Source organism: Centroberyx affinis, unplaced genomic scaffold, assembly GCF_046629955.1.
Source record: "Centroberyx affinis isolate AG114_WGS23_722 - 3 ecotype Tasmania unplaced genomic scaffold, CSIRO-AGI_Caff_v1 ptg002251l_1, whole genome shotgun sequence".
Classification (NCBI taxonomy): Eukaryota; Metazoa; Chordata; class Actinopteri; order Beryciformes; family Berycidae; genus Centroberyx; species Centroberyx affinis.
The window spans coordinates 42,501-60,336 of record NW_027280542.1 but is presented as its reverse complement, the minus strand read 5'-3'; the positions used below and the strand labels follow the sequence as shown (position 1 = coordinate 60,336).

The following is a 17,836-nucleotide window of genomic DNA, read 5'->3' as shown; positions in this document are numbered from 1 at the left end:
CAAGCATAGAGTTGCACTGTAATCAATCGATCCATAGACTGCATGTAGAACATATGGGTTGCCTCTATGATATGCTTCTGTAATCATAGAAGTATAATTTCTTACTGCCTGCATTATTGCAGTTAAAATACCTATAGCCACATTATTGCTCAGCCCAGAGAAGAATCCTTTATCTAAATTTTATTCTCTTTTCAGCCATGAGTAGGTATGAAGAATGATCTGACAACCAGTTGATTGCGAAACATGACTTTATGTTGCATTACACCTATTCAGTTGTGTTTTACAACATTTGGAGGACAGATACAGAAATCAGAACAGATGGATAATGGGTAATCATTTCTGCAATCTGTTACAAGATGTCCATTTCCCACTTGCTGTCACTTCTTCCGTCCTGCACACGCCTCTGACTGGGAATAGTGTCCCCTTGTTATTAAAACTGATGAAATATCCCCATAATTAACTTTAGCCATTAGGGAGGACGCACACAATAACAAGATGATTCTGATCAGATTCTGCCCCAGTTAGGCTATTAGGCCAGCCCAAACAAATTTAGGAGATTTGGTTGAAAGCTATGTCATAGATTTTCTCTCAGGCTCTCCCTCACAGCACCCTGATTTTGAGATTTTGGCTGAGCTGGCAGCTTTGGTGCTGAATAAACTACGCGCTGGGTACTTCAGCGATGGGAAGTGGGGCCAGAAGGAAGTTAAAGTAAATGTAGGAAGTACATTAGGAAGTGGTTAGAAATGCCTTCAGCTCTTTGCTCATCTTCAACCATTTGGTCCATCTCACCCCGCACGCACTGGTGGCAGCCACGCATTGTGCGATTGGTCGCTTCAGTGAAAAGGACCGTTCCGGACGAATTGCTTTTTTTCTCACTTCACTTGCCACCACTTCGGAAAGTGGAACACACTAGGCCTGTCTTCTGTATCCACACACAGCAAAGCTTAGACATATACTGTGAGAAAGCAAAGTTCTTTCCCAAGGTTGATACACCGTCCCACCACATCCACCGGCAGTTTACTCAAGGAGTGAGGAAGTGTGAGTGTATGTCAGACCAGAAGGGCAAGGGTAGAGGCAGCTGAAAAGATTGGATCTGGCTGAAAAGAAAGAGTAGTAGTTGTGACCAAAAGTATGGGAATTCATCTTTAAACTAAGACAGGAACCATATCTCATTCTATATCACCATATCTCACTCTCTGGGGCGGGATGTTTCAAACCAGCAAGGTCTGCCAATCCTTTAGCCTACAATATGTGGTACAATGGAGTTCCTGAACTGCAGAGCTCTCTGTTTCAGGCGAGCAGGGTTAGTTTTCCCATTAGTCTCACATTGTTAGAACAATATGGTTCCTGAACAGCAGAGCGGGCTGTTTCAAGGCAGAAGGGTCAGCCATCTCATTAGCCTGCCACTGTTGAGACTCATGTTGAGTGTGGAAATGATTAGGTGAGATGTTGCAGGCTAAGTGTAAGCCTGAGTGTAGGTACAGTGTCCATGTAGTGTCAGTGTAGTGTGGGAGGGTGGTTCTGGGACGCCACATTCACTGTTCTGGAGGTGTCATGTGTCTGATTCAACAAAGCATCTGCTATGGGAGGTGATAAACCCAACAACATACCTGCCCTGCAACTCTTTTCTCCAATATCCAAGCCTAGGTTTGGACTGTAGTTTGATAACACAAGGGCGAGTTACATCAGATCCTGCGTAAGGGTAAATGTTCTTTCTGGAAGAGTAAGGCTGGAGGAAAGTGTCAGAATGAGCTGGCAAGGGTCCCATTGGAGAAGCTTGAAGGTTGAGCTCTGCCCTGCGACAGAGGGGAATTCCTGCTGCTGGGGCTTTGACTTGTCATCTGGTTTAAAACCATTCCATATCTCCAAATGACAGACGATGATCCAACTATAACAACGATTTCACATTCAGACTCAGGAGAAGGATTTTCCTCCATTCTTTTCCACTTCACTCGTTGCTATGTTTTTCTATGTAAGGTTTCTCTGCCTGCTACTCCATCTTAACTTTGCTTTGGTCACATGGGTGCACACTGCGCATTCAAAGGTTGTGATTCATCACATGTAATGGAAGTGCTTGATATACCACACCAGGGCTTTCAGGGGAATATATCAAACACTTCTCATTCTCCTTGCCAAGGGTGTGAAGGTGTTATGTAGTGGCGCTTGCTGTAACTCTATTGTAATTTGGGTTTTTTGGGCTAAACATGAATGATAGCAGTGCACTATTCTCGGGTTTATGTTGGGGAATGCTTTAGAAATGTGTTGATGTGTTTGTAGTGTGTGTCCATGTGTGGTTAGATAGGGTAGATCTTGATTTTCAGGGACTTGGAGTACAGGGTTGTCCCTGTATCTGTTCACTTTGCAGTCCTGTTCAGGCTGGTGTAAATGAATGCATTTGCAATTAAGATTGATGAGCAAGCTAGAACTGTCCTTCCATCTAAGGTTACAATATTACGATCTTCAAGTGTCAAGCAAGGCTGAGGTCAAATCACTTTCAATTCAATTATGCAAAATTGATTAACTAGACATCTTGTGATAAAAAGGTATTATATATCCATTTTAAATTGAGAATGAAGGCTCTACCATTAGCAATGAGCTGCAGCTTCTATTTACATTTTTGACTGAATTGAAAGTGAATCTACCGTGGACCCAGTGCCAAGCCCCGCTGGCTCTGAAAACTTTTTAGGTTTGCTCGCTGTTTATTTGTGGTTCAAGTTTTCTTTGCCTTACAAATCTAACTTTCCTTTCTCACCTTATCTAGCTAGCCTTGCTCCAGATTTCTTTATTGATGAAGGCCTTTAGAAAACAAATGAATGACAAAGGCCTTTAGCAAGAAACAACAGGACACAAAAGATTCAATTAAAACTAGAGAAAGACAAACAAATTACAACTTTTAGATATGGGCCTAGCGTGTGTGTGTGTGTGTGTGTCAATGTCATCCAGTTTAAATGAAAGAAAAACAGTTATTTCCTTTATGCTTTTTTCTCTCTCTTTGTTTCTTTTTTTTTTTTAACTGTCCAGACTTGATCCAGAGCATTATGGGACTAAGATACTCAAATATATAAACCAGGTTTATCAGACAGACAGTAAGCCCAGTATTAACCAATGAATTTGAAAGATGGCATCACCAAACTGATTACAATCTGATGACAATTTGTACTTCTGAATATAGATTATAAATATTTGTGTGATAATGAAATATAGATGCAGGTTCATTTCTGCCACCAAAGGAAACCAAAACTTTGAAGAAGAACACACTGTACCCACATGTATCGCAATTGATATCAAAATTGCTATATCAAAGAAAACCACACAATGTGATTCGTGATATCTTGCAGCCTTATTTGGAAGCAATGACATTTGTCATCTTAAATTTAACTCAATTCAAAACCCATATCAATTCAACTCAAATCTAAAGTTGTCAGGGCCGTGTATAAAATCATTGCTAGACACTGAGATGGGCAAAGTCCTCGATTGCACTGGCGCTACCCTTTAACATCACTGAATGGCTAAATACTGTGCTGCCACTTGCTTTGGTGGATCAGCATGAAATTGTATATGCGTTATTCAAACTATGTATCATGTTCCAACACACTTTGAATGAAAACCGCACTGGGTGGATGTCCCTATCACTATGAAACCTGGTGTGAGTGTCAAAACATGATGATGTGATAACACTCCAACGCAGCTCTTAACCCCTGACAGCCTTGAATCTTTATCTTTCCCATGTGGTTTTGAACCCATCGAGTTGTTTGAGGTATGAAATCTAGCGGCATTCCCCTTTAACTGTGAGCCAATCAAACGGTCAGCTGTCAGGTGCAAAAGACCTTTCTTATGTGACTGTGTTGGTACTGTACCTCTCCTGTCTCTGCTCCCTAAATGCCAAGTATAGTTTTCCCAAGTATAGTTCCTTTCCCCAAGCTCTCTGTCTCTCTGCTGCTCTCCACTCTCTTGTACCTGCCCTACTTTCACACTGCTCTCACAATTGGAGTTTCACACTCCCTCTCTCTCTCTCTCTCGCTTCCCTCTTTCTCCCTCACACACACATACACACACACTTGCACCACAAGCCGCACTTTTACCACAAGCCAGACTTATACATAAAGTCATTGGATGCCTGCATATGGGTAAGCCTCACAAGAGTGCTGGAGCTTTTTCTTGTGCCCAGTGTCATTACATTCTCTAGCACAGTACATTACGGTGCGGTACAGTAGTACAGGACAATACGGCACAGTACCATGCTGTTTCCCCACAAGCTCCTGCAGGGAGGGGGTTTAGCCTAGTGCTGACCTGTTATTGTCTCACCCCTCTCTCTTTCTTTTTATAAATATGAAGTCACACAAATACCAGTGTGCGTGAGTAATTCTTTTTCAAGTTCTGGCTTTTGTCCTCTGAGCGCCTGGGGTGTGCAAACCTTTTAACGTGATAATCAATCCTAACCTGAAAGTCAAAGCTGATTTTAGCCCGCAGAACCTCTATTCTGAATCGAGGAAAACCAGACCCGCCTTCAGCTTGGCAGCTCCTGGTGTCCTGGGATGTCTCAGGGTGCTCTTGGGTGTCTTATGCTGTCTTAATATGCTCTTAAAGGTCTTGCACAGTCTTAGGGCGCTCTTTGGGGTCTTATGTAGTCTTAGGGTGCTCTTGGGTCTCTTATGCTGTCTTAGGGTGCTCTTCTGGATCTTATTCAGTCTTATGGTGCTCCTTGGGGTCCTATGCAGTCTTAGGGGGCTCTTCTGGGTCTCTTATGCAGTCTTACAGTGCTCTTGGTTGTCTTATGTAGTCTTTAGGATGACTTGGCTCACTTAGGGCACCATTGGCATCTTGAAGTGTCCTAAGGTGCTATTGGATATTTTCGGGTGTCCTAAGGTGCTACTGGATATCTTAGGGTGACCTGAGGTGCCATTTGGTATCTTAGAGTGTCTTAATGCACCTTTAGCTGTGTTTAAGGTGCCTTAGGATAGGGTGGCTTAGGATATCTTAGGGTGCTCTTTGGTTAAGGTATCCTGGGATGTCCTGGGATGTCCTGGGATGTCCTGAGGTGTCAGGATACCCCAGGTGCTGGTGGGTGTCTTTGGTGTGATCAAGAGTTTACTATCAATAGAACAGAGACTAACAGGATAATACAAATTCTTCCTTTTTCCATAGGAGATTCAGATGGCTAGATGGCTTTTTAGCATGAGAACAGTCGCAGAACTAGAGGAAACTGTATGGTTTGTTCTCTGCCAAAAGCCATACTAACATCAGCAAATTTTCCAAATGCAAGTGCTAGACCAAAGGCCTACTGGCAACTTTATACATTTTCAATTTTGCGCAAACTGCTCATAATTTAGCATAAAATAAAGATTTACGTTGATTGTGACTGATTTATCCAACATGTATGGCTCCCCTTGTGACGGTTCATTTAGCTTAAGCTTAACTAGCAAAATTTTGCTGATGTTTCAGTGGTGATTACATCAAACCATGCATTCCGGTTTCATGTGGTTATTGGGCTACTTTCAAGATAAAAAAAACCCCTTCTGAATATCACATGAAGAAAATGTACTGATCGACATCAGTGTGAAGGCTTACTGAAGAGATTGGCCCGTTAGAGTGAGAGCAAGAGAGAAAAAGCAGCAGGGAGAGAGGAGAGAAAAACAGAGAAGGGGCAATGGGAGAGAGTGCAAAACAGAGACAAAGTGACAGAGAGAGAATGTGTGTGTGTGTGTGTGTGTGTGTGTGTGTGTGTATGTGTGTGTGTGAGGGAGAGAGAGAGAGAGCAAGGCCTAGTTTTCAGTGTGTGATCTAGGCCATTATCTGTGTTAGCACTGGTGGGGCTCCAACAGGCTCTGTGGATCCTGCATAACAATACCTTTTTATGAGCATGTGTGTGTATGTGTGCGCATGAGTGTTGGCTCACACACACATATGCGATCATGCGTGTTAACGCCACTGTGCCATACATGTTGTACGCATGCGCCTATGTGCCTCTGCCTTTTGTTTCTGCCACTGAGTTTGTGCCTGTGGTTGTTAAGCGGGGTTTTGTGTGTCTGTGTGTGCGCCTGTGTGTGTCTGCGTTTGCAGAGTGTGTCTCTATATGTGTGTATGTGACTCCTCACGTGCAGCTGTGCGCTCTTGCTGTATCACTCCCGTCGTCAGTCAACCCCCCTCTCCAGCAGCGCCCTGGGGGCCTTCATTATGTAAGAAAGACATTACTGCAGAACAGAGGCAGAGAGGCAGAGAGACATTACTGCAGAACAGAGGCAGGCAGCCCTGATAACTCTGGCAACCCCTTGCCTCTATACTAACCGCCTAGGCCTCCATAACACCCAGGCAGCACACACACACACACACACGCACACACACACACACACACACACACACACTCAAATCCTGCAACAGAGGTGTGATCAGGATAATGGCGAGGACAGAGGACTTCTGATGTTTGTAGGCGGGCATGTTGAAGAATACAGGAAATATCAATTAATCATGTGTCTTTCTCTCTTCCTCTGCATCAACTTCTCTCCCTCCCTCCATAATCCGTTTCCATTTTTCTACCCTGTTCTTTTGTAATTCCTTCACTCTTCTCCATCCATTCATCCATCCATCCAATCTCTTTTCTCCCCTTCCTCCTCAATTTCTCAATCTCAACTGTATTCTATCTCCATCCATCACTCATTCTTCCATCTCTCCTCCACACTCTCTCCTCCCTCCTACCTCCCCCTCATCCCCTCCGTCCCTCCCCACGTCCTTGTCCTCCTCCTCCTCCTCCTCCTCCTCCCCCTACAGCGGTCCCCTTCCCCCTGGCCCACCGGCTGACCATGAAGGAGGTGTTTGACGCCGAGGGCCGGCCGCGGGTGGACCTGCTCAAGGCCCACCTCACCAAGGAGGGCCGGCTGGAGGAGGCCGTGGCCCTGCGCATCATCGACGAGGGCGCCGCCATCCTGCGCCAGGAGCGCACCATGCTGGACATCGAGGCGCCGGTCACGGGTACGGTATGGGAATGGGTGATGGGGGGTGTATTGGAAGCTGGAGGAAGTTTGCTGAGTGTAATTTAGTCAGCGATTTTTGACTCCCACTGGGGGCCACCCATACTAAACAAAAAAAGCTATGTGTGTGTGTTCATATGTGTGTGTGTGAGTGACAGGGGGAGGGATAGAAGACACACTGACACAGGGAGGGCAAAGATAGCGACAGGAACAGTCAGAGAGAGAGAGAGGGAGCAAGAGGCAGAAAGATCAGTAATTATGTATTCATCAAATTCCATTCGCCGTTTCATTAATCTGCCATATGTATCTGCCACCCTTCTAATATGAACTGTTGTTCGGTCGCACTTCACTGAGAGAATCAGTTGGCATTTATGCACCCCACAATAGCAGGCTCTGACTTTGGTAATATCTGCATGTATTCCCCTGCCAGGGAAATGGTATGAACTGAGGGGAATGTTCAGGGGAGGAGGGAAGATTGAGATCGATGGAGGACAAAATGGAAAACAAGTTTCGGAGGCGATGACAGGGAAGACAGACAAACAGGCAGGCAGACACAGACACTCTGAACCAATTGACACCGCTTGGTTAATGTACCTGCGTGTCTCTTTGTGTGTGTGTGTGTGTGTGTGTATGTGTGTGTGTGTACGTGCGCATGCATTTATGCAAAAGCTAGGGGTGAGATAATTCTGCGTGGGCACACAACCCACGCAGCGAGGGAACATCGCTTGGCTTTCACAGGTACAGATCCCCAGGGACAAGGGCAGATAGACAGGCAGATGGAGAGACAGTCGGTCATAAGCAGCTTAGTGCAGAGGTTCCCGAACCTTTTTATTCCCAAGAAGCCGCACACTGATCCCCATTTCCAGGGACCCCCATTTCAACGGATTTTGTCCCAGAAGCCCCCACCTGAGAGGATTTTGTTTTTTGTTTTTCATATCTGAGTTAGCTGTGATTGGAACCGGTCTGTAGTGGAAACTACAGTCTGATGATACAGATTTTCTCAGAGAGGACTTCAAGTAAATGCAATATTGAGGAGATATGATGAACAGTTTATCACTTTGACGGAGGCCCTCCTTGGAAATGCCCCAAGGACCCCAGACTCCACTTTGCGAGGCAGCAAGCTAGAGCGACAAGTGAACAGACAGTTAGGAAGGTGGACAGATAAAATTTGAACTGACAGGCTTTTAGGGAGTCACATGAAAGCTACCGGGCAAACACACAGTCGGGTCTGAGGAGGCAGGCAGAGAGGCCGACAGGTATGGCTCAATTTCGCCCATGCCATTTTGCATTCCCAATTCCCAGTTCAAATTAAAGCAAATGCTTACGAGGAGCCACAAAGACAGACGTTAGCAGGCAAGCAGATGGAGAGACAGACAGACAGACAGAGCCAGCCAGACAGATGCAAAATGGCCTTCGCAAAATGGCTGCAGAGGGGAACTATGACATCGACTGAAAAGTGCAAGGAGAGGCCAGGCAGATGGTGAGGGAGGCGGATGGAAAGCTATGCTGCCAGATCCTACAGACAGACAGTCCTGAAGTCTTTATGGGTTCAAAATGTGAGGCCTGATCTGAATGAGATCCAATGCTCCTGGATATGGATTGGAAGGAATCTGCGGAAAAATTCAGGGGAACGCAGCCAGCAGACTGTGTCGAGACTATATAGAGTCAGTCAGTGGTTTAACCTGATGAGAACTTAATAAGCAAGCCAAATGAAACTAAAAATTAAAGTTGTTGCTTATTGCTGCAGTGTATGTTGCAATATAAATGGACATAAATGGATAGTCACTTTCAATCAGCACAAGAAGTTTCATTGTAAGTTTCATTTTGTCATCATTTGAAACAAGTTTCGACTGATATAAATGCTGTGGTGGACTCCATCATATTGGAGGGGCTTTAACAAGGTTTGCAGCACAACTATAAATTATTGTACCATCAGCATAGAGATAAAGATTTGCATTTTACACATTTTGGCCTAGGATATTGATATAGATGCTAAATAAGAGAGGACCATTTACAGAGCCCTGGGGCACTCCGCTATTGACGGATAACAGTTTTGAAGTGAGACATCAAAATGAGTGCACTGGATTCTTTGAGAAAGATCATTTTCAAGGATTTTGGCAGCATTCTTTCTTATTTTCTTCATATTTGCTTCCAATTTTTTTTTGTCAGACAGATAAATGACATTTCTAAATCAGCAGACAAGAGAGATGCACCACTCCTGATTCAGAGTGGGCCAAATGGAGCTACTGTAGCACGGATGGTCACACTTAAACTAATAGAATTCTAATGTGAAAACTGTACATGTGGCACCATAACCGTGGTGCTGATGATCCTAACATTGCTCTGTGCTGTCTCCACAGTGTGTGGAGATATCCACGGCCAGTTCTTTGACCTGATGAAGTTGTTTGAAGTGGGAGGTTCTCCTGCCAACACACGCTACCTCTTCCTGGGGGACTATGTGGACAGGGGCTACTTCAGTATCGAGGTTAGAAGGAACCTACCTATTATATGCTTCACTGCAGCATACACAGTCTTAATGACTGTGTTCATTTGCACACAAATGTGGTAAGCTTGTTGTACACATAATACTGATGTTTAGAATCAATATTATATGTTGTGCTCAAGTCTGTTATACACTTTCTATGGACAAGGCGTGTTTCAACATAGAGGTTTGGCATCACTACAATATCCTGCATTTAATGTATTATACATGGACAAGAGGTACTTGAGTACTGAGATTGGCACTGACACTTTTCCTATAGTATACAGTATACCAAGGTGAAGTAATCTAATCATCATGGGCAGGAACCCTCTACTATTGAGACCAGTATTCACTAACTACTCAGTAAATACTTAACTTTAGCAGCCTATACCCTCCTATAGGACTTTACAGACAGGGAATGCTTCAGTTTCAAGGTTAGTACTCACAAGCAGTTATATAACACACTGCTTATATAAATTAATGGAAACTGATGGGAGGATAGTTTACTATCTAAGGGTAAGTTTGAACATATACACTTTTCTGGTTTTTTAGACACACAGCGGAGGAGAGTTTATGAGTGTGACTTGAATCCACAACAATGCTAGCACATGGTGTACGATTTAGTTTGCTGAGCCACCAGGACACCATGGGCACGTTACAAAGGGGGCATAAGGGAAACCACCGACATGGAATATTTGAGTGCGGAGGGGAGGGAGCAACATTTAGGCCACCTTCCTACCACACTTCAAGGGCACAGAGATAGGGGACTTAATGTAGAGCAGGGATGCTGCTGGATCAAGGTGAGAGAACACCTCCTGAACCATTTGCAGGGCACGCCCCCTGATAAGACTGCAAGAATGAAAGAGGAATGTGGGACGATATGTGATTACGTTTTGGTTTTTTTAAACATCCAAGATGAACCACAGCCATTTTCAACCACTGACAATGCCAATTTCAGCATTTTTGAAGTTTGAAGTTTTTCATATACATATCAGATTTTGGCTTTTGCAGACATGAGGCTTTGAGCCTTACATTGGATACACACTGCTCTGCAAGTGTTTTGAATGAATGAAACACCAAAGTTTACCATCTCAGCTGAATTTCCAAGGTGCCTAGAGGAAAATAAATAATTTCATCAAAATCCTGTGTATGTCTATCTTTAGACCAGGGTTGGGATCAATTTACTTTCAGTTCAGTTGATTTGTGTTGTGGATTTTATTCAGAAAAGAAATTGCTAATAACGGCCCCAGCATCATTTTCTGTATTGCACTTTGAATGTCCATTATGAATCTAATGAGTGAATGGAAAGTGGATTGACCCCAACCTTGCCCTTTACATTTGTTTAGTAGCAGCAATGGTGTGGTAAAGCAAAAGGTGGTTAAGCTCTAGTTTGTCGTAAAGGCGAGGGTGAACAATAACCAATATTACAAAATTCATATATTTTCACAATAGTATTATACACATGAATATGTGAATAGTTTAATTTTCACCAAAAGACTATATTTAGGCTGTAACTGCACTGTGAGTTCATAGAAAAGTTGCGTTTTAGCTTAAAAGTCAACTAGTTTAACAAATTTGAACTATGTTTTGGTGTATGCATCTCTGTTTAGTCATTTTCCATTGAGCTGCTTTGTTTAAAACTTTTTTTTGAACTGTTTTTGTATTTTCTCTTCCCTGGTCCTTAGTGTGTGTTGTACCTGTGGTCGCTGAAAATCCTCTACCCAAAGACGCTCTTTCTTCTACGGGGAAACCATGAATGTAGACATCTGACAGAATATTTCACCTTCAAACAAGAATGTGAGTAGCTCCCGTGTTTCCTCTTAGTCCGTTCTATCTCTCTTTCCCTCTGTTGCCTCATCCCATCTTTCTTCCTCTCTAGCGCCATCTATTCTTTCTATTAAAGTTGTTTTTTTTTACTAGTGTCTCTCCTCTCCTCTCCTCTCCTCTCCTCTCCTCTCCTCTCCTCTCCTCGCCTTCATCTTCTCTCATCTCCCTCCATCCATCCATCCTCTCTCCTTCCTCCTCCTCCCTCCTCTCTCCCTCACTTCCCTCCCTCCATCCCTCCTTCCCTTTCCAGTTGTCTGTTATTGGCTGGCTCTCTCCTTCCCCACGCTCCAATCCATCCCTCCACTACTCCTTCTCTCCCTCCGTATTTCCTGCCATCCATCTCTCTCCCTCTATCTCTCCCATCCATCATCCATCTCTTCCTCTCTCTCTCTCTCTCTCCCTCTCCTCTGCCAGCGAGTTGCGTCGTCCTGTCCGAGAGCGGGTGATTAGCGGCAAATTAATTTGGCCCTTAATGATTGGCTCAGGGACTTACTCCTCTGTGTCTGATTGGCCAAGGGATGAGGAAGCTAATTTCCCCTGGTGCTCGTGGCGAATAGTGGGCGCCCTCAATTACCATCTGCTGTGTGTGTGTGTACCACAAGTGTGTGTGTGTGTGTGAGTGTGTGTACAATGACTGTATGTGCATGCGTGTGCAAGTGTGTTCCTAAGTGTTTGAGAGTGTGTGTGTGAGGAATGAACTGACAACTGGTGGACTAGCAATAATGAGCTCTTGCTCCACACAAGGCAGATGGAGAGGTTGACAAACACACTCACTGTCACTCACACACACGCACACATACACACACACACACACACACACACACACACACACACACACACACACACAATCAAACAAATGTTGGCTACTGTACAGTGGTACTCACAATACTGGCTTTGATTTACTGTGTGTACGTGTCGTTCTCATGTTCCTCTCGGCTATCTCTCGCTCTCCCTCCTCCTTCCTCTCTCTCTCTCTCTCTCTCCCTCTCCCTGCTCTTTACCTCTCCCCCGTCTCATGTCTCCCCTCCTCTTATCAATCTCTCCTTCTTTATAAAAATCATCCTCCTCTCTCCCTCTCCCTCTCGTCCAACATCAACCCCGCTCTCTCTCTCTCTCCCTCCCTCTTCCATCTCCTTCTCCTATCTCTTTTCAGCTATTTTAATCCTGTGATATTGTTTTGTGTCAGATGCATTGTAACGCCCGTGTGTGAAATGTGCTTTAAAGATGCGGCGTGTTGGGTTTCTTTATTGATATCGCTGCCAAATCAAAGCGGTATCACATAAAACGGGACTCAGCCGCTTCATGCTTTCATTTGGGTCAGATTTTGCACAAAATTTGCAGTGAAAATAGAATTGAGCTTTTTCTTATGCATGTGTTGCTGTCATTCATGACTCAAACTACTGAAAAACTACAGCGGATCACATTCAAGTGTTTTTTGCAGGCAAAGTTCTTAAAATAGTGAAATGTACTTTAATGTAAGCAATATTTTCCATGGAGTATGGAGCATTTTTTCCCCCCGTAATTTCCACATTTCAATTCTGGTAAGTGGAGAGGAGAGATCATATGCCAGAGATCATATGCCAAAGATCATATGTGGTTTTAAGTTTTTACATGAGTGAGTTTTTCAAATCTGTTCATGCAAAGGCTGCACATGTAATTGTTCTGTGTGTGATATATAACAGTCACACTCAGGGATCGACTCTTTTGTCTGAAGTCTCGAAATGTCTCCCCCAACCCCCCCCCCCCCAGGTAAGATCAAGTACTCGGAGCAGGTGTATGATTCCTGTATGGAGGCGTTTGATTGCCTGCCCCTGGCAGCCCTGATGAACCAGCAGTTCCTGTGTGTGCATGGGGGGCTTTCACCGGAGATCCACACGCTGGACGACATCAAGAAGGTAGGACCGCAACCACGCACACACACACACACAAACACTTGCATAAGCAGTGTTGGGCTCATTACTGTAGGTGTTACTCCTTGGGAGCAGTCATTTGTTACAGTATTTGTTTATTACTTCTCTGTTGCACCCCCAAACTCTTCTCTTACCTTCTCTTACCTTAAATAGTGTTCATGTCCAATGTTCTTGTCATCCTTTTGGTCAATAACTTCATAGTAGTGGGAATATTCCAGCAGGAGAAATTCAACTTTTCAACAGTTCTTGGATAATTCACCTCCAATCTTATATGTAGAAGGTTTGACAGCAAAAGTAGCGATTTATTTTTTGATGTGTAACTGGAATATTATTACAGAAATTAATAACATGCCTATAACACACACACATGCTTCTCCTGCTCTTATGCCTTGATACCAGCATGTACTGTGCATTCAGAGGATCCATAGGCGATGAGAAAATACACAGATGAAAGAGACACACACACACACATGTATATACAGTGCACAGCAATACGAAATACAAAGGCACACATATGAACACAGACATGAAGAACACACACTTCCTCATCTAATGGCAGTGTTTCCATGGTGAATCTGGTGGTGTGACATCTTCTCCCTCCTGTGTGGTGAGGGTTGCCATGGAGATGCTCCGCTCTGACAGTGTGTGTTTGTGTGTGTGTGTGTGTGTGTGTGTGTATGTTTGTGTGTGTGTGTGTGTGTGTGTGTGTGTGTGTGTGTGTGTGTATGTGTGTGTGTGCCTATATGTTTGCTTTTCTCTCTCCCTGTGTTTTATGCTATATGTGTGTGTGTGTGTGTGAATGCATGTGTATGTGTGTGAGGGTTTCTGCATGTTTCGCTGTGTTTCTCTGTGCCTTTGTGTGTGTGTGTGTGTGTGTGTGTGTGTGTGTGTGTGTGTGTGAAATGCATGCATGTAAATGCATGTTTCTTCATGTTTCTGTGTGTGTGACGGTGGCCGTTTCTGTGTGTTTCTTTGCGTTTGTGTGCATGTTTCTGTGTGTTTCTCTTTGTCTGTGTGTGTGTGTGTGTGTGTGTGTGTGTGCTCTAGTTGGACCGGTTCAAGGAGCCCCCAGCATTTGGGCCCATGTGCGACCTGTTATGGGCCGACCCCCTGGAAGACTTTGGCAACGAGAAGACCCAGGAGTATTTTGGCCACAACACAGTCAGAGGCTGCTCCTACTTCTACAGGTACACACACACACACACACTTATGCATGTCCATACTGTCCCAGGACAATCCTGTACAGGTATTTGATACCAACATAATGAAATATGAAAAAGGATTTTTTTTTAATTTAGAAGAAAATCCACTTCTGAACTGATTGATTGAACCTTGTTTGGAAGCGAAGCATCCTTGATAGATCCTTGTTTGTAGAAACCTCAGAAATTTGAACTCCCAACAGCCAGAGTGAATGCAATATTCAGTGATACAAAAAACACATTACCAGCAATGTTCTTTGAAATCACTAGTTGACACATGCGGTGGAAAGCACAGCCAGAAATGAGACTGGTTCTCAAATGCATCCCTGTGAGCATTTGATATTTTTCAATAAGTTGTGATGGGCTCCTTTGATGTGTTTTGATCATCTCTGTCGCCTCGTGAACGCCTGCTGCTGTTTCTCCCGGTGCTGGAGGCTAGCGAGGTCCGACTTCTGTCTGCACAGGGCTGTAATAAGTTTTGGGTGGACATTAGGCTATTGGGTTGGGAACGTGGTGATGGAACGAGAGAGATGCTTCCGGCATCATTACACCGCTTCCAAGATCCAATAACAATCGTTGGGATTTGTACAAGAGACAGAAAATCTTGGCCAGTTTACACACTCACTCACACACACACACACACACACACACATATATATACGGGCAAACACATAAACACGGGACATGCACACACACACACACACAGTTCCGTTTCAGCATGAAACGATATCCCACAATCCCCAGGGAGACTGCACGGTTCTGTTGCTATGACGACTGGCTACTCCTGCCAGATATGGAGTGATATTAAGATACAGTGAGAGAAAGAGGGAGAGCAACATAGGAGGAGGGTGGCGGGTGATGGTGGTGGCGGGTTGAGGGGGGTAGAAGATGAGAGATGGAAGACAAGAAAAAAGAAAAATGGAGGAATGTAAAGGAGAGAGGCTGTAGTTCACAGAGGGACGGAGCGGTGGTTGGGTTCCTGATGTTTAGCGGTGTGTGTGTGTGTGTGTGTGTGTGTGTGTGTGTGTTGTGACACGTTGCGTGTGGCGAGCACGGCGATTTTCTATGTTTAGCCGACGCAGCATCAATCGACGAACTAGTGTACTCTGCCCCCACAGCACCACAACCGCCATAAGCCCCGCTCCGCTCTGCCTGGGCTCAGCGATGCCCCCTGCTGGCCTGAACAGCACATGGCATCCAGAACACACCAGGCCTAGTCCCCCACTCTGTCTGTCTGTCTGTCTCAAATTGCCAGACTCTGGTCTTCAGAGAGATCTGTCCCTGTTTACAGCACTTGCTTTCATGCCTATCATTCCTGATATGATGATGGATCTCACATATTGTTGCCTTTATGCTAAATGATTTTTACTGGACCTTTTGAATAATATTTCTGTCCTTTTTCCTGTCGCCATTCCCGTTCTATTCCGTTTACTTGCTCTCTCTCTCTCTCTCTCTCTCTCTCTCTCTCTCTCTCTCTCTCTCTCCCTCCCTCCTCCCTCTCTCTCTCTCTCTCCCTCCCTCTCTCTCTCTCTCTCTCTCCCTCTCTCTCTCTCTCTCTCCCTCCCTCCTCCCTCTCTCTCTCTCTCTCCCTCCCTCTCTCTCTCTCTCTCTCTCTCTCTCTCAATTCAATTCAATTCAATGGTGCTTTATTGGCATGACAAAATGCACACATTTGTATTGCTAAAGCATATTACGTGTAAAGCAATATGAACAATGTGAACAGTGTGAAACAAGTAAAAAAAAACCATTACACTATTACTACTGTTGCTACAATTGTAACATCAATTATATACAAATGTAATGTAACAAATGTAATCTTTCTCTCTCTCTCTCTCTCTCTCTCTCCCTCCCTCTCTCTCTCTCCCCCCAGTTACCCGGCAGTGTGTGAGTTCCTACAGACCAACAACCTGCTGTCAATCATCAGAGCGCACGAAGCACAGGATGCTGGGTAAGCCGCTGCCGCCGCTGACTGACATGGCTCAGTCCTCTCGGCTTAAAAGGGAACACCATTTAATTTAATGGCTTCCCTTGACATTTTGTGTTCTGAGCCGTTATGTTTCTTTGTCGGGGAATTGCCACATTATGGGAGAAAAAGTTCCCACATGTTTGCTTCAGTCACCCTCGCAGTGGGTTATAACCATTGTTAGAGTTTGTCATTAAGAGATGACAAGGTCTGACGGCGCCTGTTGGTTTCAATCTGAACAAAATTTTTCGGGTTAACAGTCAGGCCCAGGTCTAGTAAAGGTCTGCACAGTGTTGTTGCTTATCTGCTAACCCATACACTAATTTGAGTTGTACTTTTATTGTGATTTGTGCTCTTGGGTAAGTCCATTAACAAAATTCTGTCTGTCGTGCACCTGGGTAACCTAACCATCCATGATGATGCTCCGTCCAAAATTAATTTTTTGGTTCACCTGCCAAGGGCTGATAAACTAAAAAAATGTACCATTTTTACCATAGAAATGCTCCCCTACCTGTTTTCAATGCTGTTCTGTGTATAGAATCAGGTACTGTGTGTTAATTTAAAACTTGTACATTGGACAAAGTTTGCAATTCATTATGGTATTGGATGATAAAGTTTCCTACAGACAATAAAATGACTTGGAAAAGCTAAAAAGGACAAAATATTGGAGATGGCATGTGTATTTTGCACACCCTAAGAAGTTCTTATGAATGTTCTGTGCAACCAGACACTGTCTGGTTTAATAGCTCTAATGTGGGTGGTTTGTTTTTTCCTCTCCTTCTCCAGGTACCGTATGTACAGGAAGAGTCAGACTACAGGTTTCCCCTCCCTCATCACCATCTTCTCTGCTCCAAACTACTTGGACGTCTACAACAACAAAGGTCTCAGACACGCACACACACACACACACACACACACACACACACACAAGCACGCACAGGTGTACACAGTCAAAAAGCAGAAATATGCACACTGCTGTGGAATTACTGTGGAATATGTGAGTCCTCATCCAAGAATGGACACAAACTCAGAAGAACTTGATAGATATTGATGATTAGCCTATATACTATTATATAGTACACATGTTTTCAAGTGAAATATAGTCATCTAAATATGGTTTGAATGTAACACTGTTGTTTGTTGATTTTTGAAAATGTACTTTCTGCATACTGCTTTAGGAATACTGTTTCTGATGAACAGCCATGTCAATAAAGTTATTTAATTAAAAGAACAAACTAACCAACGAACACACTAACTGACCAATGATGCAAAGACTAAAGTGTGTGTGTGTGTGTGTGTGTGTGTGTGTCCAGCGGCGGTGCTGAAGTACGAGAACAACGTGATGAACATCCGTCAGTTCAACTGCTCTCCTCATCCCTACTGGCTGCCCAACTTCATGGACGTCTTCACCTGGTCCCTGCCCTTTGTGGGAGAGAAAGGTAGACAGCCTGCTCAAACCCACACACACACACACACACACACACACACAC

General features: G+C 44.2%; 1 protein-coding gene across 1 annotated transcript in view; it reads left to right on the top strand.

Moving 5' to 3' along the window:
- The first annotated feature begins 6,782 nt into the window (after positions 1–6,782).
- LOC139655409 (protein phosphatase 3 catalytic subunit alpha-like) overlaps positions 6,783–17,836 on the top strand; it is a 16,440-nt gene continuing 5,386 nt past the window's right edge. The window contains exons 1-8 of the mRNA XM_071532803.1: positions 6,783–6,966; positions 9,326–9,450; positions 11,133–11,244; positions 13,024–13,169; positions 14,232–14,371; positions 16,254–16,331; positions 17,133–17,227; positions 17,660–17,785. Coding sequence (XP_071388904.1) covers positions 6,798–6,966; positions 9,326–9,450; positions 11,133–11,244; positions 13,024–13,169; positions 14,232–14,371; positions 16,254–16,331; positions 17,133–17,227; positions 17,660–17,785 — 991 coding nt within the window. The 5' untranslated portion in view covers positions 6,783–6,797. The remainder of the gene's footprint in view (positions 6,967–9,325; positions 9,451–11,132; positions 11,245–13,023; positions 13,170–14,231; positions 14,372–16,253; positions 16,332–17,132; positions 17,228–17,659; positions 17,786–17,836) is intronic.